This window comes from Anolis sagrei, chromosome 11 (genome assembly GCF_037176765.1).
Source record: "Anolis sagrei isolate rAnoSag1 chromosome 11, rAnoSag1.mat, whole genome shotgun sequence".
Taxonomy (NCBI): domain Eukaryota; kingdom Metazoa; phylum Chordata; class Lepidosauria; order Squamata; family Dactyloidae; genus Anolis; species Anolis sagrei.
The window spans coordinates 35,551,301-35,579,225 of NC_090031.1; the positions used below are offsets into that span (position 1 = coordinate 35,551,301).

A 27,925-nucleotide genomic window follows, 5' to 3' on the forward strand; every position below is an offset into this window, starting at 1 on the left:
TGTGCCATCAGTGGAGCCCCGGCCAGGAGGAGAAGACCCTCCAAGGAGGAGAAGCAGCCCCGGACTCAGGTGAGAGAGCCTCCCCCGGCTCCTGGGTCTCCCTTCTGGAGCTTGCTTGGGGCCTTTCCCTTCCTCCATCCATCCATCCATTCCCTTTTCCATCTCTCTCTTAATTGTCCCCATTTCCCTGAGCCTCATAATTAGGATAATATATTATTATATATCATTATATTCTATCTGAGTCCCTTTGCTGGGCTTATATGATCTATTCATTACATATATATTAATATATTATCCCTGTTATATAATATTATGATATTTTACATATATTGTTATGGGATATTACTCTTAAATTCATCTATTTTATTATTATTATTATTATTATTATTATTTTATTTTTATATTTTTAATGAATGGTATAGATATAAATATATATTCTGTTGCTATGTTATGTAATGCATTTAATATATAGTTGCAAAAATGTAATATAAATAAATAGGTTATATTAATACTGCAATATATGTACATATCTAATTGACAAAATTATATTATATTAAAATTATATTATATTTATTGACTTATATTACAGATACTACAATATATGTACATATATAATTGCCAAAATTATATTATATTATATTAAAATTGTATTACATTTATTTACTTATATTAGAAATACTACAATATATGTATATATATTACTGCCAAAATTATATTATATTATATTACATTTATTTGCTTATATTACCAATACAATATATGTATATATATATATATATATATATATATATAACTGCCAAAATTATATTATATTATATTGTATTACATCTATTTACTTATATTACAGAAATTGAGTAAGTTGCCACTACTATATTATGTTGTCACTGCAGTTAAATAATTCTTACATAGTAATATATTTTATATAAGTAATATGTTAGTATATTACTCCAGTTATACTATGCTATTATATTGCTATTATTTAATTATTATATTCTATTCATATACGTATATAATTACTATTATATCAATTATATTATATTATATTGAAATCATATTATATTACATTTATTTACTTATGTTACAGAAATTGATTATATTGCCACTGCTATATTATGTTGTTACTGCAGTTAAATAATTCTTACATAGTAATATATTTTTATATAAGTAATATTTTATTATATTACTACTGTTATATTGTGCTGGTCAATGACCGAAATAAATGTTTTGATTTGATTTGACTACTGTTATATATTACAATGGTATTATATTGGTATTATTTAATTATTATATTCTATTCATATATATATAATTACTATTATATAAATTATTATTATTATTTCACATTTTTAGTAAACTACTATATTCTATATATAATTGCATATACATGACTATATATTACATTATTGCTACTGTAACATTAATATATTACTGCTGTTATATATTACTATGGTATTATATTGCTATTGTTTATTATATTCTATTCATACGTATATATGTATAATTACTATTATATAAATTATTATTATTTCACATTTTTAGTAACCTACTATATTCTATATATATTTGCAAATACATAATAACTATATATTAAATTATTACTACTGTAGCGTTATTAAATATGTTACAGTAATAATTATTAAATTATTTTTATGTTCTTATATATATTTCATACTCTTTAAATTATTATTTTCCATTTGTATTAAATTACAATATTCTATATATAGTTGCAAATACATAATGACTATATATTAAATTATTAAATATTTTACAGTAATAATTTTAAAATTATTTTACATTATTAAATATGTTACAATAATAATAATTAAATTATTTTTATATTCTTATATATATTTCATACTCTAAGTTATTATTTTACATTTTTGTTAAATCATTATTATATAAACAGTATATATAAATATATAAATTATTGTTCCTATGTGTGTGTGTGTATATATATATATATATTCATGGGAATAATTACTATATGTTAAATTATCACTACTATGACTACTGTATTATTATATATTATGGTATGTCTTATTATTGTTATATTGTGTATGATAATGAGGAAGGCATCATCTGATCCTGCCCGACAGATGGCCATACTGCTAAAAATCCATACAATAGAGTCCTAGAGGTGCTTTAAAGAGGGCCAACCCTCCTGCCATGGCACCCTCCGATCCCTCCCGACAGATGTCCATCGAGCGCCATAGGCGTTAGCAGGTTCATGGGGAAAGAGGGGCTGGGGCCCCTTTGTAGGACGGAGGGTGTTTACTCCTTGTCTTCTGGAAGGAAGCGGACCCTGTGCTCTCGGGTCCAGAGTCTGCAGATTGTCTCCCCGTTATCTCTTTCCTCCTTATCTCTTTCCTTATCTCTCTCCCCGGCTCCTGTTTTCCTTCCTCTTTTCTCGATCGGCCCTCTTTCCTTTCAGAAGGGCTTTGGTGGTCTCCTCCTGCCTGGGAAAAAGGTTGGTCTGGGTGGCCTTTGGGGCCCCTTCCACCTCTAGGATTCTGTCTATCCATCTCTCTATCTCCTTCCCTGGAGGTTTGTCGGCAAAACCTGGGTGGCCATCTGTTGGGAGGGCTTTGATTGGGCCTTCCTTTATGGTGGAAAGAATATGTGATGGTCTGGATGTCATTGAGAGGCTCCTTCCCAACTCCAGCAGTCTATCCTTCTTTCTATCCACCTCTCTATCTCCTTCCCTGGAGGTTTGTAAGTGGAAGCTGGATGGCCATCTGTCAGGAGGGCTTTGATTGTGCCTTCCTTTATGGTGGAAAGAATAGGTGATGGTCTGGATGTCCTTTAGAGGCCAATTCCCAACTCCAGCAGTCTGTGCTTCTGTCTCTCCACCTCTCTATCTCCTTCCCTGGAGGTTTATAAGCAGGGGCTGGATGGCCTTCCGTCGGGAGGGCTTTGGTTGTATCCTCCTGCCTGGGAAAAGTTTGGTCTGGATGGCCTTTGAGTCCCCTTCCACCTCTAGGATTCTATCTATCCATCTCTCTGTCTCCTTCCCTGGAGGTCTGTCAGGGAAGGGTGGATGGCCATCTGTCGGGAGGGCTTTGATTGTGCCTTCCTTTATGATAGAAAGAAGGGGTTGTGGACCGGATAGCCTTTAGAGGCCCCTTCCCAACTCCAGCTTCATCTATCCATCTTTCTATCTCCTTCTCTGAAGGTTTGTAAGAGGAAGCTGGATGGCCATCTATCAAGAGGGCTTTGATTGTGCCTTCCTTTATGAGAGAAAGAAGGTCTTTTTACTGGATGTTCTTTAGAGGCCAATTCCCAACTCCAGCAGTCTGTGCTTCTATCTATCCATCTCTCTATCTCCTCCTCGGGAGGTTTTCAAAAGGAAGCTGGATGGCCATCTATCAGGAGGGCTTTGATTGTGCCTTCCTTTATGGCAGAAAGAAGGGGTTGTGGACCGGATAGCCTTTAGAGGCCCCTTCCCAACTCCAGCTTCATCTATCCATCTTTCTATCTCCTCTGGAGGTTTGTCAGCAGAATCTGGATGGCCATCTGTCGGGAGGGCTTTGATTGTGCCTTCCTTCTTGGCAGAAAGAAAGGGGTTGTGGACTGGATGTTCTTTAGAGGTCCCTTCCCAACTCCAGCAGTCTATGCTTTTCTCTATCCACCTCTCTATCTCTTTCCCTGGAGATTTGTCAGCAGAATCTGGATGGCCATCTGTCGGGAGGGCTTTGATTATGTTAGAAAGAAGGGGTTTTGGACCGGATAGCCTTTGGAGTCCCCTTCCCAACACAAATGTCTCGTCATCAGGTTTTGAAACCAGTTCGTGCCACAAAAAACAAAAATTTCCGGAGTAGGGCGATGACTATCAAAGTTGGGACAACACAACGAAACAGGAAGTAACACTGTCAAAATAGGAAGTAATGTGTGTGTGTGTGTATATATAGAGAGGGTGTGTTACATAGTAAAATCGATCACCATAAGGAAGGTTGTCCTCCTTGCCTGCTTCGTTGGGTGCCTTGTATGAACGGAACGCGTTACGACAGCGTAACCTGCAGAACTCCCTGCCTCATGATCCTGACTCTGCCTTTCTCACTTCCTCCAGCCCCGCCCTCGTTCCCAATGGCGCCCACGTTAGCCACGGCGCACCGGCGGCGCTGGTGGATGGCCTGCACGGCAGTGGTGGAGAACCTCTTCTTCTCAGCCGTGCTGCTGGGCTGGGGCTCCCTCCTCATCATGCTCAAGTCTGAGGGCTTCTACTCCTACCTCTGCCTCCTCCCAGGTAAGGCGGGGACACTCACCTGCGCCACTCACCTGCGCCACGACACTTCCTCCGCCCGTTCTAAACTGGCTTCGGAGCAGGATACGGAGTCCACACTGCTGTGGTTGCCTTGGATGATCTCAATAGGGTCACTCTACCTCTGTTGGTGCTTCTAGACCAGGTACGGGCAAACTTGGGCCCTCCAGGTGTTTTGGACTTCAACTCGCACAATTCCTAACGGCCGGTAGGCCGTTAGGAATTGTGCGAGTTGAAGTCCAAAACACCTGGAGGGCCCAAGTTTGCCCGTACCTGGTTTAGATCTCTCAAATCGCACTTGAAGCCTTGTCATGGGTGAGAGCTCAGGAGAGCAAGTGTCTTCGGAACGACTTCATGAGCAAGAGTAGAAGGAAAAGGCCGTGGGCTGAATGAGGAAAACGCATTGAAACTGAACCCAGACCAAACAGAGGTGGGTCCTAATCTGGGGTGAAGGTGTGCCAACCAGTTCTGGACGGGGTCCCACTCCCTCAGCTTGTGTGTTTGTGGTGTTTTTGCAGTGTTGGTGTGTTTTGTCAGCTGCCTCCAACCATGAGAGGCAGGTCAGAAATAAAATTCGTTATTGTTGTTATTAATATGTCAGGTCGATGTACACCTTGATGGGGTTCAAGTCTTCCTCTGCTAAACCGCTGAGTTAGTTGACCGAAAGGTTGCAGGTTTGAATCTGGGGAGCGGGGTGAGCTCCCGCTGTTAGCCCCAGCTCCTGCCAACCTAGTAGTTCGAAAGCATGACAATGTGAGTAGATCAATAGGTACTGATTTGACAGGAAGATAACGGGGCTCCATGCAGTCGTGCCAATGGCCAAATGACCTTTCAGGTGTCTTACAGACAGACAATGTGGGGTGAGCTTGCAGTGTCAGCCACAGCTCCTGTCAACCTATTAGTTCGAAAGCATGACAATGTGAGTAGATCAATAGGTACCGATTTGACAGGAAGGTAACAGCACTCCATGCAGACGTGCCAATGGCCACAAGACCTTGGAGGTGTCTTACGGACAATGTGGGGTGAGCTTGCAGTGTTAGCCCCAACTTCTGCCAACCTAGTAGTTTGAAAACATGCCAATGCGAGTAGATCAATAGGTACTGCTTTGGCAGGAAGCTAACAACGCTCCATGCAGTTGTTCCAATGGCCACATGACCGTCGAGGAGTCTACGGACAAGGACAACCCTTGCTCTTCACCAGAGCCGGACATGACTGGACTTTATGTCGAGGGGAAACCTTGACCTTTATCTCGTTAAGTTAACATGCCAATGTGAGTAGATCAATAGGTACTGCTCTGGTGGGAAGGTAAGGGCGCTCCATGCAGTCCACATGACCTTGGAGGTGTCTGTGGACAACGTGGGGCGAGCTTGCAATGTTAGCTGCAGCTCCTGCCAACCTAGTAGTTTGAAAACATGCAAATGTGAGTAGATCAATAGGTACTGCTCCGGTGGGAAGGTAAGGGTGCTGCATGCAGTGCACAGGACCTTAGAGGTGTCTACGGACAATGGCGGCTGTTCAGCTTAGAAATGGAGATGAGCACCAGAGTCTCGGAGTTGGACATGCCTGGAGTTAATGTCAGGGGCAAACCTTGACCATTACTACCTGCTGAGCTTATCAGGCTTTGGGTAATATGCTTGCGGATTGGAAAGATGTGCTCTCCTTCCTTCCTTCCTTCTCTGGGCTCTCCTTTGGCCTTTGCCCTGTTGCACAGTCTTGGTTCCTCTCTTCCTCCCCGGCCGGCTTCCCCGTGGACTGTTCTGCTTTGTGGCATTCCCCTTTTTTTGCAGAGATTGGAAGGAAGGGGAAGAGGCAGGGGGGCTGTGAGGAGGGCAAAGGTCGCAGCCAGCCGGCTTCCTGTCCTTCTCGTGGAGGGACACCCCGTCCCCCGCCATCCATTGCCCTTTGCCCGCCTCTCCTCTCGGGCTGCCCAGCCTTGTCCCTGAGAACCTGTTGAGGCAGCAGAAAGAAGAAGGAGAGGAAGAAGAGGAAGGGCCGCTGAATCAGCAGCCGCCGTGGCGGGGGCGGCCTTGCGCTTATCTTGCTTTTCTGCTTCTCTTTCTTTGTGGGGGGGATGCAATCCCATGACTCTCCTCTTTCCTCCTCTGAGGTCATCCTTGGTTGCAAAGAGGATGGAAGCCCAGGTCCCAATCCGTCCTTCCTCCCTCCCTCAGTCTGTTTTGGAAACAAGAGAGTCCGTGACACCGGAGCCGGAGGTTTTGCAAACCTTTCCTGGAAAACTCTGTCAACAGCAGGTGTCTCTTCCAAGGGGGGGGGGGGGGGGGAGGGCAAAGGGGAGGGGGCCTGCCCCCCCCTCTCTCTCTTTCCATCTAGTCATAGAATCATAGAATCCAAGAGTTGGAAGAGACCTCCTGGGCCATCCAGTCCAACCCCATTCTGCCAAGACGCAGGAATATTATAATAGTATTATAATATTATCAATTATTGCCAGGCTCTCTTTAAGAGGGGGGCTGTACGGAGCCAGTCTAGACCCTCCTCCCTTGCTGCTGAAATGGGTCCTATTATTATTATTATTATTATTATTATTATTATTATTATTTTACTATTATTATTATTATGAGTTATTGCCACTCTTTAAGAGGGAGGTTATAGGGAGCCAATCTAGACCCCCCCCTTGCTGCAGAAGTGGGTCCATCTATTATTACTATCATTATTATTATTAATTACTGCCAGTCACTCTTTAAGAGGGGGGCTGTACAGAGCCAGTCTAGACCCTCCTCCCTTGCTGCTGAAATGGGTCCAATTATTATTATTATTATTAATATTATTAATATATTACTATTATTATGAATTATTGCCAGCATCTCCTTAAGAGGGGGACTGTAGGGAGCCAATCTAGACCCCTTCCCTTGCTGCAGAAGTGGGCCCATCTATTATTATTATTATTATTATATTACTATTATTATTATGAATTGCCAGTGGCTCTTTAAGAGGGGGGGGGGGGTGCGTGGCAATCTAGACCCCCTCCCTTGCTGCAGAGGTGGGTCCATCTATTATTATTAGTATTATTACTATTACTATTACTATTATATTAATTATTTCCAGTGTCTCCTTAAGAGGGGGACTGTAGGGAGCCAATCTAGACCCCCCTTTCTTGCTGCAGAAGTGGGTCCATTTATTATTATTATTATATTAATTATTGTCAGTCTCTCTTTAAGAGGGGGACTGTAGGGAGTCAATCTAGACCCCCCCCCCCCTTGCTGAGGAAGTGGGTCCACCTATTTTATTATTATTATTATTATTTATTGCCAGAATCTCCTTAAGAGGGGGACTGTAGGGAGCCAATATAGACCCCCCCTTTCTTACTGCAGAAGTGGGTCCATTTATTATTATGTTGTTATTATTATTATAAATTATTGCCAGTGTCTCCTTAAGAGGGGGACTGTAGGGAGCCAATCTAGACACCCCCCCCCCCCGCTGCAGAAGTGGGTCCATTTATTATTATTATTATTTTATTAATAATAATAATAATTGCCAGCGTCTCCTTAAGAGGGGGACTGTAGGGAGCCAGTCTAGACCTCCCTCCCTTGCTGCAGAAGTGGGTCCATCTATTATTATGCTGTTATTATTATTATAATTATTATATTACTATTATTATGAATTATTGCCAATCTAGACCCCCTCCCTTGCTGCAGAAGTGGGTCCATCTATTATTATGCTGTTATTATTATTATAATTATTATATTACTATTATTATGAATTATTGCCAGTCTAGACCCCCCTCCCTTGCTGCAGAAGTGGGTCCATCTATTATTATGCTGTTATTATTATTATAATTATTATATTACTATTATTATGAATTATTGCCAATCTAGACCCCCTCCCTTGCTGCAGAAGTGGGTCCATCTATTACTATTATTATTATGTTATGATGATTCATAGCCATCCCCTGGAGCAGCCCCCTCCCCACTTCCCTTGCCCTTTGCCCTGCTTTGCCCTGGCCAGCGTGTAACCGGACCCAAGGGCAAAGGGGGGTGAGTGGCGTCCTGCCCTCCTGTGCGTGTTTCCAGTGCAAACAGGGAGCTGTTGATGTTCCAAAGGCACCTGGTGGAACATCACTCCACACCTCCCCCTTCCCCCCCCCCCAACCTTTTGAAACCACACCAATGGCTGGGGACGGAGGGGGGAGGGGGAGGGGGCTGTTTACCCGTGTCTCGGGTCTCAATCTGTTTCCTGCTCCTGGTTAATGTTTGCACAGAGCGGCCGGCACATGCTCTCCGTGTTGCTGGGCAGCCGGTGGAGGAGACTCACATAGAACGCCAGCGATGCACAACACATACCAAACCCACAAGACAGTCACAAACACAACTCTTCTACAAATTTCGTTCCTCCCTTTACACTCTACCTCTTTGAAAATACCACCTTTGGTCCAAGTTTGGCTGCAGGTGAACTATAAATCCCAGTAACTACAGCTCCCAAATGCTCAGGCCAATTCCTCTCCCAGCCCCCCATATTGGGTCTGCATGCCAAGTTTAGTCCAGGCCCATCCTTGTTTCGGTTCATAGTGCACTCTGGATGTAGGTGAACTACAACTCCTATCAATCCCTCCAGTGTTTTTGGTTGGTCATAGGGGTTCTGTGTGTCAAGTTCTAGATCCATTATTGGTGGGGTTCAGAGTGCTTTTAGATTGCAGGTGAACTATACATCCCAGTGCATGCAACTATAAATCATGGTGAATTCTTTCTAGTGTGTTCAGCTGCGTGCTATAGAAAAGAATAGGAAAGGATTAAGGGAGAGGCTGTGCGCAGGGTCATGCAAATTTGCAGAGTCAGAAACACTGGGATGTCTTTGGTGGAAGAAACACATATAAGGGAGAGGCATTGAGTGGGGCCATGCAAATTTTACACCCGGGGGGGGAGGGGGGAGGGAGACTGTCAGAAACACTGGGATGCCTGTGGTGGAGGAAACATATCAAATCTAGGATGAAATTGTTCCCAAATGAGAACCTCCACTTGTGTGGTGGGCACTGTGGTCCTTGTGGAGGACATTGGCAGGGCTCTTGCACATGTTCATGGTGCTCACCATAACCAGCAATGCCAATGGAGGGAGAGCCACGGGTGTCTCCTGCTCACTGGGATGCTTGCGGTGGAGGAAACACATACAATCTAGGATGGAATTGTCCCTATCTGAAAGCCTTCCCTTGGGTGGTGGGCAGTGTGGTCCTGGTGGAGGACATTGACAGGGTTCTTGGGACATGTTCATGGTGCTCACCATAACCTGCAGTGTCAGTGGAGGGAGGGCCATGGGTGTCTCCTGCTCACTGGGATGCCTGTGGTGGAGGAAACACATACAATCTAGGATGGAATTGTTCCTGTCTGAAAGCCTTCACTTGGGTGGTGGGCAGTGTGGTGTTGCTGGAGGACACATGTTCGTGGCACTCACTATAACCTGCAATGTCATTGGAGGGAGGGCCATGGGTGTCTCCTGCTCACTGGGATGCTTGTGGTGGAGGAAACACATACAATCTAGGATGGAATTGTCCCTGTCCTAAAGCCTTCCCTTGTGTGGTGGGCAGTGTGGTGTTGGTGGAGGACATTGGCAGGGCTCTTGGACATGTTCATGGCGCTCGCTATAACCTGCAATGTCATTGGAGGGAGGGAGATGTATGTCCCCTGCATAGTGGGAGATATCGCTTTTTGTGGAAGTGGGCGCCACACACACACAGATTTTCACTTCTACTATGTGTATAAGTTATATGTATGACTATGATTACATTATGATTATGTTCTGTGTTTTCTCTCTCGTTGATTGTCCACCATCCCCGACACATCAAGCTCCCCTTGAGTCCTTGCACTGACCATTCCTTGTCTTCCTCCCCATAGCGAATGCCACGCCCAGTGCCGTGGATGGGGCCAACTCCACGCCGGGCAACCAGACGGAGAGGGCGGCCACGACGGAGGAGGCGGCGGGGCTGCCGGTGACGCGTATGAACGGCTGGCTGATCTGCAAGGAGCAGGACGAGATGCTGAACCTGGCCTTCACGGTGGGCTCCTTCCTGCTCAGCGCCATCACCCTCCCGCTGGGCATCGTGATGGACAAGTACGGCCCACGCAAGCTCCGCCTCCTCGGAAGGTCCGTCCTATATAAGAACAGAGGTCATCTCCTATATATATAATTGTAAAGTTATAGTAATGTAATATAGTAGAATAATATACTATAATACAATATAACATAACAATATACTAATATAATAACATAATATAATAATATATTATAATAATATAGTAATATATAATGGCATAATAATGTAACATCATAATAATATGATGTAAAATAATGTAGTAACATAATAACATAATATATTATAATATATATAACTATTATAATATAGTCACGTAATATGGTAGTAGAATAACGTAATAGTAGAATAATATATTCTACTACTATATTACATTAATATATTATAACATTATGTTACTATTTTATACATAACATTATATTATAATATTTTATAATCCCATATTTTATAATATATTATTATATCATCCTGTTATATATTATAATAATATAGTAATATATAATGGCATAATAATGTAACGTAATATAATAACAATATGATGTAAAATAATATAACATAATATATTATAATATATAAAACTCTTATAATGTAGTCATGTAATGTGGTAGTAGAATATAATAACAATATAATAATAACATAATATAATATTATAATATATATTATAATAATATAGTAATATATAATGGCATAATAATGTAATATAATATAATAACAATATGATATAAAATAATATAACATAATATATTATAATATATATAACTATTATAATATAGTCATGTAATATGGTTGTAGAATATAATAACATAATAGTAGAATAATCTAACATAATAATATGTTATAACGATGTGATATTATAGAATAATATAGTAATATAACAATGATCATAATCTAAAATTACATTATTACAATACTATAATATAATCTTATGCTGTTATTATATTACTATGTTATTATTTGATAATTTATTGTTATAATATTCCTTTATACTATTATACTATTACATTATTCTATTATTCTATTGCTATATTTCATTCATATATTATAACATTATATTACTATTTTATATATAACATTATATTATTATTTTATAACATTTTATAATATTTTTATATGTTATTATATTATCCTATTATGTTTTCTTATATTATATTATACTATTGTGGTATTCTATAATATTACAGTATGGCTATATTAATTAGAGTATTATAACAATATATTATAATATAATAACATGGTAATATAATAATAATAATGAAGCAACATTATATTACAATATAATAATATAGTCATAGTAATGATTCCTTGCTGGCCACATCCCCTCCTTCCTGTGGGCAAAGCGCCCCACTTTTTGCCCCAGATCAGCAGGAAGTTGCCGTTGTTTGCAGCCACTGACCCAAATACCATGGCAATTGACCCAAATGCATGAAGGAAAGGGCTCTCGGGCTGGGAAGGGGGCTGGGGAGGCACATGGGGGGGGATTGGGGAAAACCCATGGAAGCCCACCTCCCTTAACACACCCTTTGCAACAACGGCCCAAAGCCTTTTCCCTTGGCCCAGAGATTGCAAGCAGCGCAATCTCTAGATGGTGAAGGATCTCCATCTTTCACCACCTAGAGATTGAATCAATGGGTCCAGCTTGTTAATTAAAACATATTCGTTCCTGGAATCTATGGCTCTCTGGAAGGTCAACTTGAACTGTATCAAAACAATCCTGGAAGGTTCTTTTGTTTTGTATAGCACACCAGGAGCCCCAGTCCAGATTGGATTCAAAACCAGTATAACAACAACAATAATTGCAAAACTCTGGCACAAGCCAGTCAAGGGGGTCCCAATGGTGATGGGCACACTGGGTGCAGCACCTCAAGACCTTGGCCTGCACTTAAACACAATTGGCACTGACAAGATTACCATCCGGCAGCTGCAAAAGGCTACTTTACTGGGATAGGCACGCATTATTTGCCAATACATCACACAGTCCTAGACACTTGGGAAGTGTCCGATGTGTGATCCAATCTCATCTTGTTGTGTTTTTAATAATAATAATGATGATGATGATAATAATAGCCCTAGTCAAATAGTAATAAAAATAATAATAGTCCAACGTGGGATCCAATACAACAGCCAGCAGAGTGCCTAATGTGGACTCATCTTGTTGTGTTTCTAATAATAATTATAATGTAATCCAGATTGACATCAGAACCAGAATGATGATGATAATAATATCCAAATTATCTTCAGAACAAATATAATAGTTATATATATATATATATATATATATAATATTATAATATAATGTCATCTAGATTGTCTTCAGAACCAGTATTGTAAATAATAGATTATAATATTTATAATATTATATAGTCCAGACCTCACTACCTCTGAGGATGCTTGCCATAGAAACAGGCGAAACGTCAGGAGAAAATGCCTCTAGACCATGGCCATATAGCCCGGAAAAACCTGCAATAACCCAGTGATTCCGGCCATGAAAACCTTCGACAATACATAGTCCAGATTGTGTTTAGAACAAGCATAATGTAATGTAATGTAATTCAGATTGTTTTCAGAACCAGTATGATAGTAATAATAATAATAATAATAATAATAATAATAATAAAACAAGAATATAAACCAGATTGGATTCTGAACCAGATTCTGGAAAAATGGGGGTCCAAACCCCATGAATGGCCTCCCCTCCTAAAGGTGCCCCCCATTAGGAATGAATGTGGGGGATTGCCGCCCCGCTCTTTGTGCTGCCTGAGTCTCACCTGCCCTCCTTCTCTTTCTCTTTCCTGCCTTGCAGTGCCTGCTTTGCTGCTTCCTGCGTGATGATTGCCTATGGTGCCAGCAACCCGGACTGTAAGCATTGCATTTGGGGGGTGGGCATTGAGAGGGGGACCCCCAGGACTTGCCTCTGAGCCCCTTTCTTCTTCTTCTTCTTTCCCTTTCTCCCTCCCTCTCTCCTTGTGCGCAGCCCTCTCGGTGCTGATCTTCCTCTCGCTGGCCCTGAACGGCTTTGGAGGCATGTGCATGACCTTCACCTCCCTCACGGTAAAGCAGACCCCAGCCCAACCCCCATCGTCCCTGGGAGGGTCTCCCTTCCCTTGAAGCAGCATCTCTGCCTGCGCCTTTCCTCTCCGGACACCCAGGCCTTTGCAAAGGAAGGAAGGGGTCATTTCAGGACACTGCTGCATTGCATCTCAGGGAGGGGAGGATGGAGAGGGAGTGGATGCAGGAGAAGTGGACGGGGGGGGGGGGCACCCTCTTGGCCGGCATCTGGTCAGTCCAAAGGGGATCCCCTCCCTCCCTCCTCCCCTTCCTGGGCCCTTGACCCCCATTGAAACTCTATGGGGAAGGGTCTCAGGGGAGAGGGCGAGACCCCGTTCCCTTTGGGGCGGTCCTTCTCGTATGTGCGTCCGTCATCCCTCTTTCTTTCCCTCCTTCCCTTTCCAGCTGCCCAACATGTTTGGGGACCTGCGCTCCACCTTCATTGCCCTCATGATCGGCTCCTACGCTTCCTCCGCCGTCACCTTTCCCGCCATCAAGGTGAGCCCTCCTTGGCCCAGGAAGGAAAGAGGAAGGGGAAGGAAGGAAGGAGAGGAAGGAAGGAGAGGGAAGGGAAGGGAAGCCACGAAGGGGAGGAAGGGCAGAGAAGGAAAGAAAAGTAAGGAGAGGAAGGAAGGAAGGAAGGAAGGAAGGAAGGAAGGAAGGAAGGAAGGAAGGAAGGAGAGAAGAAAGGGAAGAAGGAGGAAGAGGTAAGGAAGGGCAGAGAAAGAACAAAGAAGGAATGAAAGAGGGAAGGAAGCAGGGAAGAAGGGCAGAGAAGGAAAGAAGAGAGGGAAGGAAAAGTAAGGAGGGGGAAGGAAGGAATGAAAGAGGGAAGGAAAGCACAGAGGGAGGGAAGGAAAGAAGGAAGGAGAGAAGAAAGGGAAGGAGGAGGAAGAGGGAAGGAAGGGCAGAAAAAGAAAGAACAAAGGGAAGGAAGAAGAAGAAGGAATGAAAGAGGGAAGGAAGGGCAGAGAAGGAAAAGAGAGAGAAAAGGGAGGAAGGGAGGAGAGAAAGGAAAAAAGGAGGAAGAGGTAAGGAAGAGCAGAGAAAGGAAGAAGAGAACAAATGGAAGGAAGAGGGAATGAAAGAGAGGGAAGGAAGGAAGTGCATAGAAGGAATGAAGAGAGGGAAGAAAAAGTAAGGAGGGGAAGGAAGGAATGAAAGAGGGAAGGGAAGCACGGAGGAAAGGAAGAGCAGAGAAGGAAAGAAGAAGAGGGAAGGAAGGAAGGAATGAGAGAAGGGAAGGGAGAAGGAAGAAAAGAAAGAGAGGGAAGGGGAGGAAGGATGAAAAAGGAAGGAGGGGAAGAGGGAATGAAAGGAAGGGAAGGGGAAGGAAGGAAGGAAGGAAGGAAGGAAAGACGCCCGCCCCTCCGTGGGACCCACGGCCTTCTTTCTTCCCCTCCCCCAGGTGATCTATGACTTTGGGGTCTCCTTCATCCTCATCCTGACGGTCTGGGCCTGCTGTGCGGGGCTGGTCTTCTTCAACTGCTTCTTCAACTGGCCCCTGGAGCCCTTCCCGGGCCCCGAAGACATGGACTACACGTGAGTGGAGGGCCCTGGGGACACTCTACCCCCTCCCCCTCCCTTCCCCCCCCCCCCCAAGTGGCCCCCCGCCATGCTCTCTGTGTGTGTCTCCTTCCCTCCTCCCGGCAGGGTGAAGATCAAGTTCAGCTGGCTGGGCTTTGACCACAAGATCACCGGGAAGCAGTTCTACCGGCAGGTGACCACGGTGGGCCGGCGGCTGAGCCTGGGGGGCTCCCTCAAGGGCGGCAGCGGGCACAAGGAGGTGCCCCCCCTGCAAGGCGGCAGCCACCCCCTCTGCCTCTCCACCCTCCACCTGGAGCTCAAGGCCCAGAACCACGAGGGCGGCGGCACCAACGGTAAGGACTCCCCCCCCCCCCCCGGAGGTGGGAGGCAGGAGGTGGAGGGGACACCGCAGGGGGTGGGGTGGGGGCCTTCCAGACTGACTGGCCTCTCTGCTCCTTCTTGCCTCCCTCTTCTTCCCTGCCTCCTTTCTTACCTTCCTGCTCCCCCTCTCCTTCCCTTTTCCTTCTTTCCTTCTGCCCTTCTTTCCCTCTCCTTCCTTCCTTCCTTTCTTCCTTCCTTTTTTCTCCTCCCTTTCCACCCTTCCTTCTTTCCTTCTCTGTCCTTCCTTCCTCTTTCTCTATTCCTTTTCTTTCCTCACTTCCTCCTCTTCCCTTTCCCCTTCCTCTTCTCTCTCTCCTCCTTGCCTTTCCTTCCTCCCTCTTTCCTCCCCTTCCTTTCCCCTCCTTCCCTCCCTTTTTGTTCCTCCACTCCTTTCTTCCTTTTTCCTCCCCTTTCCATCTCTGCCCCTTCCTTCTGTTCTCTCTACTTCCTTCTCCCTCTTCCCTCTCTCATTCTCTCCTTCCTTCCTTCCTTCCTTCTCTCTCCTCCCTCCCTGCCTTTCCTTTTCCTCCCTTCCTTCTGTCCTTCTTCCCCCCCTTCTCTCTCTACTTTTCTCTCCTTCCTCCTCCTCCCTGCCTCCCCCTTCCCTTTTTCTAACTCCCTCTTTCCTTCCTCCTTCCTCACTTTCTTTTCCCTCCCTTTCTCTTTCCCCTCTTCTTTTCTTCTCTGCCCTTCCTTCCCTTCTCTCTCTTTCTCCTCCCTCTTCTTTTCCTCTTACTCCATTCACCTTCCTTCCTTTTTCCTCCCTCTCTCCACTCTTTTTTTCCTTTTCCCCTTCCTTCCTTCCTCCCTTCTTTCGTTCTCTGCCCTTCCTTCCCTTCTCTCTCTACTTCCTTCCTTCTTTCTCCTTCTTTTCCTCTTCCTCCTCTCACCTTCCTTCCTTTTCCTCCCTCTCTCTGCCCCTTTTCCCTTTTCCCTTCCTTCCCTTCTCTCTCTACTTCCTTCCTTCTTTCTCCTTCTTTTCCTCTTCCTCCTCTCTCCTTCATTTTTCCTCCCTCTCTTTTTTCCATTTCCCCTTCCTTCCTTCCTTCCTTCCTTCCTTCCTCCTTCCCTTCCCCTTCCTCCTCCTCCTTCCTTCCTTCCTCCCTCCCTCAGGCTCCCCGTCCTTCCTGCGCAGCCTCTTCAGCCCCATCCTGCTCCTGAGCCTGGTCACCATGTGCGTGACCCAGCTGCGCCTCATCTTCTACATGGGCGCCATGAACAACATCCTCGAGCACCTCGTGGACGGAGACCTCGAGACCGGTGGGTGGGCGGACGGCCCTTCCTTGGGGGTCCCAGAAGGAGGGGGCTTTCCCCACCAGCAGGAAGCAGGGGCTCCCAGAGTGCAGAGCCTCCCATGGAGGAAGGAAGAGGACAGGCAGAAGGGAAGGGGGCCACAGAGGGGCCCAAGAGCCCACCCGGCCTCCCCTCCTCCCTCCCTCTCTTCCTGGTGTTTATAGCGGCAGTGGGGAGGGAGCCAGCAGCACTTGGCAGGGATCCCTCTGGGCCCAGCCTTGGCCTCCCGCAGAGGAGAAAGAGCATCAGCAGCAGCAGCGCAATCCAGTCTGGGCCTGTTGAGTCTGGTGCCCAGCCATCGGGAGCCAGCCGCTTCCCAGCCAAACAACAGGCAGAAGGAAGGAAGAGCGCCAAGAGCGAGGAAGGAGGAGAAGGGGGAGAGAGAGAGATAATCTCCCCCACTTCCCCTTCAAGAGCAACACTGGAGGAGAAGGGGCATAAGGAGGGGGTGGGGGTCCCATGGCCAGAGTTGGAAGCAGCAGGAAATGGGGGAGGTGGGCTTTGGCATTCCCTGCCCTTTCCTGAACCCACCCACAAATACAAAGAGAGAGATTTAGCAATTTGGTTGTGTGTGTTTCTTTGTTTATTGCCCCCCCCCCCCCCGAGTCCCTTTGGAAGAAAGCTAATCCTCATATTATAATCAAGGGCAGCCCCTTCCCCACTTGGTGTGCCTGGGAATGGGTGCCAGTGGTCACCTCTTTGCTCTGACATGGCTCTTCCTTCCTCTCCTGGTTCCATCCATCCATCCATCCCTCTATCCTTCCTTCCATCTTCCTACCTTCCTTCCCCTCCTTCCCTCCCTCTCTTCCATCTTCCTTACTTCCCTCCATACTTCCTTCTTACCATGCTTTCCTCCTTCCCTTCCCTCCCCCTCCTTCATCTTCCTTCCCTCCTTCCTTCTATCCATCCATACTTCGATCTTCTTTCCTTTCATCTACACTTCCTTCTTTCCATCCTTCCCTCTCTCCCCTCTTTTCTTGGATCCTTCCTTCTTTCCATCCATTCACCCTTCCCTCTCCTTCTTTCCTCCCTCCCTTCCCTCCATGCATCCATTCTCCCTCTTTCTTTCTCTTTTCCCTGCCTTCAATCCTTCCTTCCTTCCTTCTTTCCATCCATGCTTCCCTCTCCTTCCCTTCCCTCCATACTTCTTTTCTTCCATCCATCCATCCTTTCCTTTCCTCCTTCCCTCTCTCCCTTCTTTCCTCTCTCCATCCCTTCCCTCCATGCATTCTTTCTTCCTCTCTTCCCCACCTGCAATCCTTCCTTCTTTCCATCCATCCACCCTTCCTTCTACCTTCCTTCCCTTCCTTTCTTCCATCCATCCATCCTCGCTCTTCCCTACTTCCTTCTGTCCATCCATGCTTCCCTCTTCTTTCTTTACCTCCATACTTTTCTCTTTTTTCCATCCCTCCTTTCCTCCTTCTCTCTCTCCCTCCTTTCCTTCAATCCTTCTTTCCATCTTCCTCCCTTCCTTCCCTTCTATGCATACATTCCCCCTCTCTTTCCTTCCCTCCTCCAATTCTTCTTTCCCTCCATCCATCCACCTTCCTTCCATCCATCCATCCTCCCTCCCTCCCTCTTCCCTCCTTCCTTCTGTCCATCCATGCTTCCCTCTTCTTTCTTTCTCTCCATACTTCTTTCTTTTCTTCCATCCATCCATCCACCCATCCCTCCCTTCCTTCCTTCCCTCTCTCCCTTCTTTCCTTCCTTCCCTCCATCCCTCCTTTCCCTCTCTGCCCCCCTGCAGTCAGCCTCTACTCCTCCATCTTTGGGGTCCTGCAGCTGCTCTGCCTCCTGACGGCCCCGGTCATCGGCTACATCATGGACTGGCGGCTGAAGGATTGCGCGGCCGAAGGGGCCGAAGAGGAGGAAGAGGAGGAGGACGAGGAAGAGGAGAAGAAGGACCCACAGTAGGTGCCCCCCTCCCTCCCTCCCTCTCCCCATCTCCCTCTCTCCCCATCTCCGGATGCCAAGCCTTCCTTCCAGGCTGGAAGTGGGTCACTGTGCCGGAGGTCAGCCTGGCCTTCCTCCTCCTCCTCCTCCTCCCCCAGAAGGGCAGGTCCCGCCCTCCACCTGCCACTCCTTGGGGCTCCTTCCCTTGTGGGAAACAACGGGCGCCTCCCTGCCTCCGGATCTAGGTCAGTGGGGCACGCCAGGAGGAGGAGGAGGGCACCAGGCTGGACTAGGCATTCTCATGGAAGGGGGGGGGGATGAGAGGGGTCCCGTGACCCCATCCCCATGACCCCCTCCCCATGACCCCATCCCCATGACCCCATCCCCATGACCTTTCTGCCTCCAGGTCTGGACAGAAGCCCAAGAAGCCGAAGCCCCGCCGTGACCGGCAGATCCAGAAAGTGACCAACGCCACTCGGGCCTTTGCATTCACCAACCTCCTGCTGGTGGGCTTTGGGGTCACCTGCCTCGTCCCCAACCTGCCTTTGCAGGTGAGTCTGAGCCCCATGCGGAAGGGGTGCCCCCTTTGCCGCCAAAGGACACCATCAAACCCCTCCTAACAGGTGGCCCTCCAGCCTGTCATAGGATCCTAGAAGTGGAAGAGACCCCCTTTTGCAGCTGACAGGTGGAGATTTTGTCAGCAGCTATTGTTTTTAAGTGCAGGCCAAGGTCTTGAGGCACTGCAAGGGTCATCTAGTCCAAGCCCAGTCTGTCAGGCAGGGAAAGCACCATCCCATTCCTCCTCTTGCTGCAAATTCATCCCTTTCATAGAATCATAACATTGGAAGGGGACACCCAATCTAACCGCCTTCTGCCAAGCAGATCAGGCTCAATCAAAACACCCCTGGCAGATGGCCATTCAGCCAGAGAAGGGAGATTCCATCATTGTCATCATCATCATCATCATCCCAATAATAATAATAATAATAATAATAGAGAAAACTACTCTTATATTTTTATTATTACTTATATATTATATTATTATTTATTTCTAATATATTAATTATATTTTTTATTTATATTAATTATATCATTTATTTATAATATTATATATATATATATATATATATATCATATATTTATTATATTATTTATATTATATAAATATTATTATTATAACTGGAAAAACTGACACAACATGAGGATTTAAAGATCGAGCGGCAAAGACTCTGGCACAAGCCAGTCAAGGTAATCGGCACACTGGGTGCAGTGCCTCAAGACCTTGGCCTGCACTTAAAAACAATCTCCAACTGTCAGCTGCAAAAGGCCCCCTAATTAGATCTGCACGAATTATTCATTGATACACCACACAGTCCTAGGTGCTTGGGATGTGTCTGATGGGGGTGCAGTGCCTCAAGACCTTGGCCTGCACTTAAAAACAATCAGATAGCCATGTATAAATATGTGAGAGGAAGCCACAGGGAGGAGGGAGCAAGCTTGTTTTCTGCTTCCTTGGAGACTAGGACGCGGAACAATGGCTTCAAACTACAAGAGAGGAGATTCCATCTGAACATGAGGAAGAACTTCCTGACTGTGAGAGCCGTTCAGCAGTGGAACTCTCTGCCCCGGAATGTGGTGGAGGCTCCTTCTTTGGAAGCTTTGAAGCAGAGGCTGGATGGCCATTTGTCAGGGGTGATTTGAATGCAATATTCCTGCTTCTTGGCAGGGGGTTGGACTGGATGGCCCATGAGGTCTCTTCCAACTCTTTGATTCTATGATTCTATGAGTACTGACAAAATCTCCACCTGTCAGCTACAAAAGACCACCCTAATCAGATCTGCATGCATTATTCATTGATACACCACACAGTCCTAAGTGCTTGGGAAGTTTCTGATGGAGGTGCAGTGCCTCAAGACCTTGGCCTGGACTTAAAAACAATCTTCACCTGTCAGCTGCAAAAGGCCACCCAACTTGGATTTGCATGCATTATTGGCCAGTACATCTCACAGACCTAGGTGCTTGGGAAGTGTCGAATGTGTGACCCAATACAACAGCCAGCACAGAGATCTTGTTTGCTGTGTACGCATCTTGTTGTGTATCACATAGTAATAGTTATACCCTCAAGGGGATGATGATTATAGAATCCTAGAGTCAGCCCAACCAGGCAGGAAGGAGGGAAGGCACCACTATCTGATCCCTCCCGACAGATGATCCACCCCAAACACTGACCCCCCCCCCCTTTCCTCTTTTCCCCTTTGCAGATCCTGTCCTTCATCCTGCACACGGTCGTGAGGGGCTTCATCCATTCCGCTGTGGGGGGGCTCTACGCCGCCGTGTAAGTCCCTTCCCTTGGGAATCATCATCCTCATCATCCTCCTGACCCAGAGCAAAAGTGCTGCTCCCTCCTTGCAGAGTGTCTTGGCCCCAGATGCCCTGCAAACCTCCTCCTCCTCCTTTTGTTTCCCTTGCCAAGGCCTCAATAATCTGGTCTCAACAGGCCGGACCTGATTGAGGAAGGGAACACGAGGCGTGTTTCTCACGGGATATTATTATTCATAATAAGGGTATCAATGAGCGTCTTGGCCCACGTCCACTCTTCGGCTTGCCCAAGCGAAACCCGTTGCTCAACTGCAAGGGGAGGAGGAGGAGGAGGAGGAGGAGGAAGAAAGGAGGCGACGACGACAACAACATTCCTCCCTCGGGGCCAGGATTCCTCCCAGGCTGGGGCTCCCCTCCCTTGGTGTCCTGGGCTGACCGCTCACCCCCTCCCCCTTGTGACCTTTCCCCCTCCCTCCCTCCGCAGCTACCCCTCCACGCAGTTTGGGAGCCTGACGGGGCTGCAGTCGCTGGTCAGCGCCCTCTTTGCCCTCCTGCAGCAGCCCCTCTTCGTGGCCATGATGGGGCCCCTCCACGGAGACCCCCTCTGGGTAAGTGAGAGAGAGGGAGGGGGCAAGAGACCCTCGGTCCCTGCAAAAGGGATTTATCAAGTCAGGCTTTGAGTCTCTGCTTTCAGGGAGTCAAAAGCAGGATCTAATAATAATAATAATAATAATAATAATAATTATTATTATTATTATTATTATTTGCTGATACATCACACAGTCCTAGGCACTTGGGAAGGGTCCGATATGTGACCCAATTCAACAACCAGCAATGTGTCTGCTGTGGACTCATCTTGTTGGGTTTCAAATAATAATAATAATAATAATAATAATAATAATAATAATAAAAATCTCACAGTCCTAGACACTTGGGAAGTGTCCGACGTGTGATCCAATTCAACAGCCAGCAGAGTGTCTGCTGTGGACTCATCTTGTTGTGTTTATAATAACAACAACAACAATAATACATCACATATTCCTAGACTCTTGGGAAATGTCTGATGTGTGATCCAATTCAACAACCAGCAGAGTGTCTGCTGTGGACTCATCTCATATTTCAAATAATAATAAATTGACAAAGAAAAAACATGGCTGTGGCTCACAAATGGAACTTGGAAAAAGGAGACAAAGGAGGGCCTGATTCTGGGAGCCATTCGAACCAATGCCATCAAAGCCAGAATTGAAAGGTTGACAACAGATCCCAAATGTAGACTCTGCAAGGAAGTAGGTGAAACAATAGATCACATTCTCAGCTGCTGCAAGAAGATCGCGCAGACATACTCCAAGCAGAGGCACAACACCGTTGCTCAGGTGATTCATTAGAGCTTGTGCCACAAATACCATCTGCCTGCGACAAAGATCTGGTGGGATCACAAGCCGGAAAGAGTTACAGAAAATGAACACGTCAAGCTACTCTGGGACTTCCGGATTCAGAGAGACCAGAGTTTTGAAGCACAAGACTCCTGACCTCATGATCATGTTAAAAAACAAAGTATGGATTGTCGATGTTGCAATCCAAGATGACAGCAGGATTGAAGAGAAACAACTGGAAAAGCTGACACGATATAAGGATTGCAAAGACTCTGGCACAAGCCAGTCAAGGGGGTCCCAGTGGTGATCAGCACACTGGGTGCAGTACTTAAAGAGCTTGGCCTGCACTTAAACACAATCGGCGCTCACCGGTCAGCTGCAAAAGGCCACCTTACTGGGATCTGCACACATTATTCGCCAATACAACAGCCAGCAGAGTGATCTTGTCTGCTTTGCACTCATCTTGTTATGTTTCAAATAGTAATAATAATCACCAAAGACTCTGGTACAAGCCAGTCAAGGAGGTCCCAGTGATGATCGGCACAATGGGTGCAGTGCCTCAAGACCTTGGCCTACACTTAAATACAATTGGCGCTGACAAGATTACCATCTGCCAGCTGCAGAACGCCACTGTACTGGGATCTGCACGCATTATTCGCCGATACATCACACAGTCCTAGACACTTGGGAAGGGTCCGACATGGGATCCAATGCAACAGCCAGCAGAGTGATCTTGTCTTCTGTGGACTCACCTTGTTGTGTTTCAAATAATTATAATTATTATAATAATTACAAAGTAATCCAGATTGGTTTCAATATATATATAAGAGCCCCTGGTGACACAGTGGGTTAAAGCGCTGAGCTGCTGAGCTTGTTGACCAAAAGGTTGCAGGTTCAATTTCAGGGAGCGGCATGAGCTTCCGTTGTTAGCCCCAGCTTCTGCTAACCTAGCAGTTCGGAAACATGCAAATGTGAGTAGATCAACAGGTACCGCTGTGGCGGGAAGGTAACAGTGCTCCATGCAGTCATGCTGGCCACATGACCTTGGAGGTGTCTATGGACAACACCGGCTCTTCGGTTTAGAAATGGAGATGAGCACCACACCCCAGAGTTGGACACAGCTGGACTTAATGTCAGGGGAATACCTTTACCTATATATATAATATAATATAATATAATATAATATAATCTGGATTATCTTCAGAACCAGTATAATAATATAATATATGTAATATAATATAATAGATGATGGTGGTGGTGCTTGTTGTTTTGTTATTATTTGGAACACAACAAGATGAGTCCACGGCAGACACTCTGCTGGCTGTTAAATTGGATCCCACGTTGGACAATTCCCAAGTGTCGAGGACTGTGTGATGTATTGGTGAATAATGTGCAGATCCCAGTCAGGTGGCCTTCTGCAGCTGGCAGGTGGTAATTTTGTCAGCGCCTATTGTGTTTAAGTGCAGGCCAAGGTCTTGAGGCACTGCACCCAGTGTGCCCATCACCACTGGGACCACCTTGACTGGTTTGTGCCAGAGTCTTTGCAGTTCGATTTTTAAATCCTATTATTATTATTATTGGGAAGAGCCCGGTATTTAGAAATGAATCCCAGACACTTGCACCTGGTCTGCACGTGTGCTGTGTTGTCATGTAATCTGTAATAACAACAATAATGGAATGCTAATACTAATATGTAATCCTAAGGCAGAAAAGGTTGGTGTTGGTTCAGGGTGAAAGAGTTTTGGGGAAGGTGAGGAAAAGCAAATAACAAGGAGGACGGTAATCCGATAGGTAAATAATACAGACAGGAATGAGAAACCAGAAGAGGGTGGTGTTTGTCCAGGGCTCCCAGGCCTCTTGTTGTTGTTGGTACTGGTGGTGTTTGTTTATTTATTTATTTACTATTACTATATTTGTATCCCACTCTTCTCAGCCCTTGGGCGACTCAGAGTGGTTAACGATAGCAAAATTCAATGCTCAAAAACACCATAAAACAGTTAAAAACAATTAAAACAGTAGCATAATAAACAGTCAATATAAATCAATAAAACATCTCATTAGCGTCTCATAGTTAATCATAGAATCAAAGAGTTGGAAGAGACCTCATGGGCCATCCAGGCCAACCCCATTCTGCCAAGAAGCAGGAATATTGCATTCAAATCACCCCTAACAGATGGCCATCCAGTCTCATCATCCAATTGTTCCATATTCCTATGTTTGTTACACTGCCTGCTCGAACAACCAGGTCTTCACTTTCCTCCAAAATGTCAACAGGGAGGGTGTAGGAAGGGTGTTCCACAGCCAAGGAGCCACCACTGAGAAGGCCCTGTCTCTCGTTCCCGCCAAACGTACTTGTGATGCAGGCAGGACTGAGAGCAGGACCTCCCCAGCCGATCTTAACACCCTAGCTAGTTCATAGGAGTAGCCCATGCCTTAGTCACCTCCAGATTGGACTACTGTAATGCACTCTACGTGGGGCTGCCCTTAAAAACGGCCCGGAAATTTCAGTTGGTTCAACGGGCAGCGGCCAAGTTGTTAACTGGTGCTCCTTACAGGGAGAGGTCAACTCTACTGTTTAAGGAGCTCCATTGGCTGCCGTTCATTTTCTGGGCCCAATTCAAGGTGCAGGTTCTTACCTACAAAGCCCTGAATGGTTTGGGACCTGCATGACCGCATCTCTGTATACGAACCCACACGATCTCTTTGATCATTTGGATAGGCCCTGCTTGCGATCCCACCTGCATCGCAGGCGCAATTGGTGGGGATGAGGGACAGGGTCTTCTCGGTGGTGGCCCCTCGACTCTGGAACTCACTCCTCAAGGACATCAGGCATGCCCCAACGCTGGCAGTCTTTAGAAGGAGCTTGAAAACGTGGTTGTTCCAGTGTGCCTTCCCAGAATAAGGAAACTCCAAGCAATATGTCCCAAATGCACTTTACTAGAGATCTAGAATTGCTTGCCCACCCCACCTATCCCTAAAATATTTATCCTATTTCACCTGATCATGCCCAGCACTTTTAAAGATTTTAAGCACTACATTTGGCCCTGCCATAGGTTTTAATGCGCTGTGGTGTTATTGTTTACGTTTTTTGCTTTGTTTATAAGTTTTTATTATTGTATTGTTGTTGTTGTGTTTTATTGATGTATTTGGGCTCGGCCTCTTGTAAACTGCACCGAGTCCTTTGGGAGATGGTAGCGGGGTATAAATAAAGGTTTATTATTATTATAGGAAGAGATGCATTCGGACAGGGAAGTTGGGCCAGAACCGTGTTGATGCAAAGGGTCTCCGGGGGGCCGTACTGACCTTGACCTTTTCCTCTCCCCTTCTTGCCCAGGTGAACGTGGGCCTGCTGGGCCTGAGCCTGCTGGGCTTCTGCCTCCCGCTGTACCTGATCTGCTTCCGTCGGCGCCTGGAGAGGGAGAAGCGGCAGAAGGCCGAGGAGGACAAGCTCTTCTGCAAGGTCAACGGGACCCCCGACCAGGAGGCCTTCGTCTAGGGCAGCCCCCCAAGCCGGCCCGGCGTGATGGAGATGGGTGCCGCCCCCCTGCTCTCTCTCTGACTCTCTCTTGGTGGTGGACCCCCATTTCTGCACTCCCCACTCCTTCCTCTTCCTCTTCCTCCACTTTGGCCTGGATCTGCGCCGGACGCAGACCGCTTCCCTCGGATGGACGCCCCCCTCCCCCCCTTCTGCTGCACTGTGACAGGAAGTGAATGTACGGACTCTCTCTTTCTCTCTCTCTTTCTCTCTTTTTCTGGGGGGTGACTGACTGACAGGTGGACTGCATGGCACGCTGCTTGCTGCACACTTTGCACATCCATCCACACACTCCACGGCTCCTCCGATCGGCGGCCCAGCAGCGCCTCCTGGCGGCGGCTCAAGGCGGGAAGCGGTGCCCACCTGCCAATCACCGTCGCTGCAGCAACCTCGGCACCACCTCTCCTAGGCAAACAAAACAACAACAACAACGTCACCGTCCGCGCTCTGATGTGTTTCTCTTTTATACAAAAGGCAAAAGGATTCAGCCAGATTGACGTCTTGTGCTTATTGCGGTTAGGATTGGAGCCTATACTTGGAGTCCAAACACCTGGAGGGAGTTGTCCCATGCCTGGGCTGGACGGAACTCTGTCGGGAGGGATCGAATGGGAGTTGGAAGTCCAAAACACCTGAAAGGGAGTTGGCTCCTGCTTGTCTGGACGTACCTCTATTGGGAGGGATCGAATGGGAATCGGAAGTCCAAAATACTGGACCTCCGTCGGGAGGGATCGAGTGGGAGTTGGAAGCCCAAAACACCTGGAGGGAGCTGGCCCGTGCTCGGGCTGGACGTACCTCTGTTGGGAGGGATCGAATGGGAATCAGAAGTCCAAAACACTGAACCTCTTTCAGGAGGGATCCAGTGGGAGTTGGAAGTCCAAAACACCTGGAGGGAGTTGGCCCATGCCCAGGCTGGACGGGTCTCAGTTGGGAAGGATCGAATGGGAGTCAGAAGTCCAAAACACTGAACCTCTGTCAGGAGGGATCGAGTGGGAGTTGGAAGTCCAAAACACCTGGAGGGAGTTGGCCCATGCCCGGGCTGGATGGACCTCTGTCGGGAGGGATCGAATGGGAGTTGGAAGTCCAAAATACCTGGAAGGAGTTGGCCCATGCCTGGTGTGGTCTGGACATACCTCTGTTGGGAGGGATCGAATGGGAGTTGGAAGTCCAAAACACCTGGAGGGAGCTGGCCCATGCCCGGGCTGGACGGACCTCTGTCGGGAGGGATCGAATGGGAGCTGGAAGTTCAAAACACCTGGAGGGAGGACATGCCATCATCATTATCAATAATTATTATTGAATGCTAGAGTTGGATGGCCATCCACTCCAATCCCTTCCTCCCCGGCAGGGAACGAACCATCCGATCCCTCCCGACAGATGACCATCCAGCCTCTACTTGCAACCCTTCAGAGAAAGAGGTGCAATGATGTCAGATGAAATGAGCCATCTTTGTTGTTGTTTATGTGTTTAGTTGCTTCCAACTCTTGGTGACGTCCTGGACTGGCCCAGGCCAGAGCTTTCTGTCAACCGTGGCCACCCCCAGCTCCTTCAATGTGGAGTCCCTTCAAGGATCCCATCCATCCCTCTTGCCCTTGGTCGGCCCCTCTTCCTTTTTCCTTCCCTTTTCCCCAGCCTCATTCCCTTCTCCAAGCGTTCCTGCCTCCTCATGATGTGGCCAAAATCCTTCATCTTGGCCTTAACGTCCTTCCCTCCAGTGACCAGTCGGGCATTATTTCCTGGAGGATGGACTGGTTGGATCTTCTCGAGGTCCAAGGCACTCTCAGGATTTTCCTCCAACACTACGGTTCAAGACGTGCTTCTCTTCCTTCTCTTTATTCAATCAGTCTGGTTGCCCTTTCTTCTTTCCCCTTGGTCATAAGGCTCCTCAGCTCCTCCTTGCTTTCGACATCAAGGCGGTATCATCTGCATATGTAATGATTCCTCCAGCCATACTAACTCCAGTCTTGGAGTCATCAAGCCCCACACATTGCATGATGTGTTCTGCATACAAGTCGAATAGGGAGAGTGAGCGTATACAGCCTTGTCATACTCCTTTCCCAATCTGGAACCAGTCGGTCGTTCTGTGGCCTGTTCCTCTTCTTGCTATTTGCTACTTACACAGATTCCTCAGGAGACAGGCAAGGTGGCTTGAACACAATCTGGCTACCAGTATTGAAAAACGCTAAAATTACAACAGCACAACAACAGAGGAAACAAACAAGGACATCTAATCACCTCTGAACAAAAGATTGCTCCAGGCACTGTCA

At 46.5% G+C, this 27,925-nt stretch overlaps 1 protein-coding gene across 2 annotated transcripts; it reads left to right on the plus strand.

Annotated features, from left to right (window-relative positions):
* SLC43A2 (solute carrier family 43 member 2) lies at positions 1 to 26,154 on the plus strand. Of its 2 annotated transcripts, none has more exons than XM_067472215.1 (14): positions 1 to 69; positions 4,067 to 4,243; positions 10,099 to 10,348; positions 13,096 to 13,151; positions 13,267 to 13,343; positions 13,746 to 13,838; positions 14,749 to 14,882; positions 14,994 to 15,220; positions 16,362 to 16,508; positions 18,289 to 18,451; positions 18,841 to 18,985; positions 20,696 to 20,769; positions 21,238 to 21,361; positions 25,461 to 26,154. In XM_067472215.1, the coding sequence occupies exons 2-14, from the start codon at positions 4,084 to 4,086 to the stop codon at positions 25,620 to 25,622; spliced, it is 1,812 nt and encodes a 603-aa protein (XP_067328316.1). In that variant the 5' UTR covers positions 1 to 69; positions 4,067 to 4,083; the 3' UTR covers positions 25,623 to 26,154. The 2 variants fall into 2 exon arrangements, with proteins under 2 accessions (XP_067328316.1, XP_067328317.1); XM_067472216.1 differs by lacking the exon at positions 1 to 69 and adding an exon at positions 2,424 to 2,467.
* The last annotated feature ends 1,771 nt before the right edge of the window (positions 26,155 to 27,925 follow it).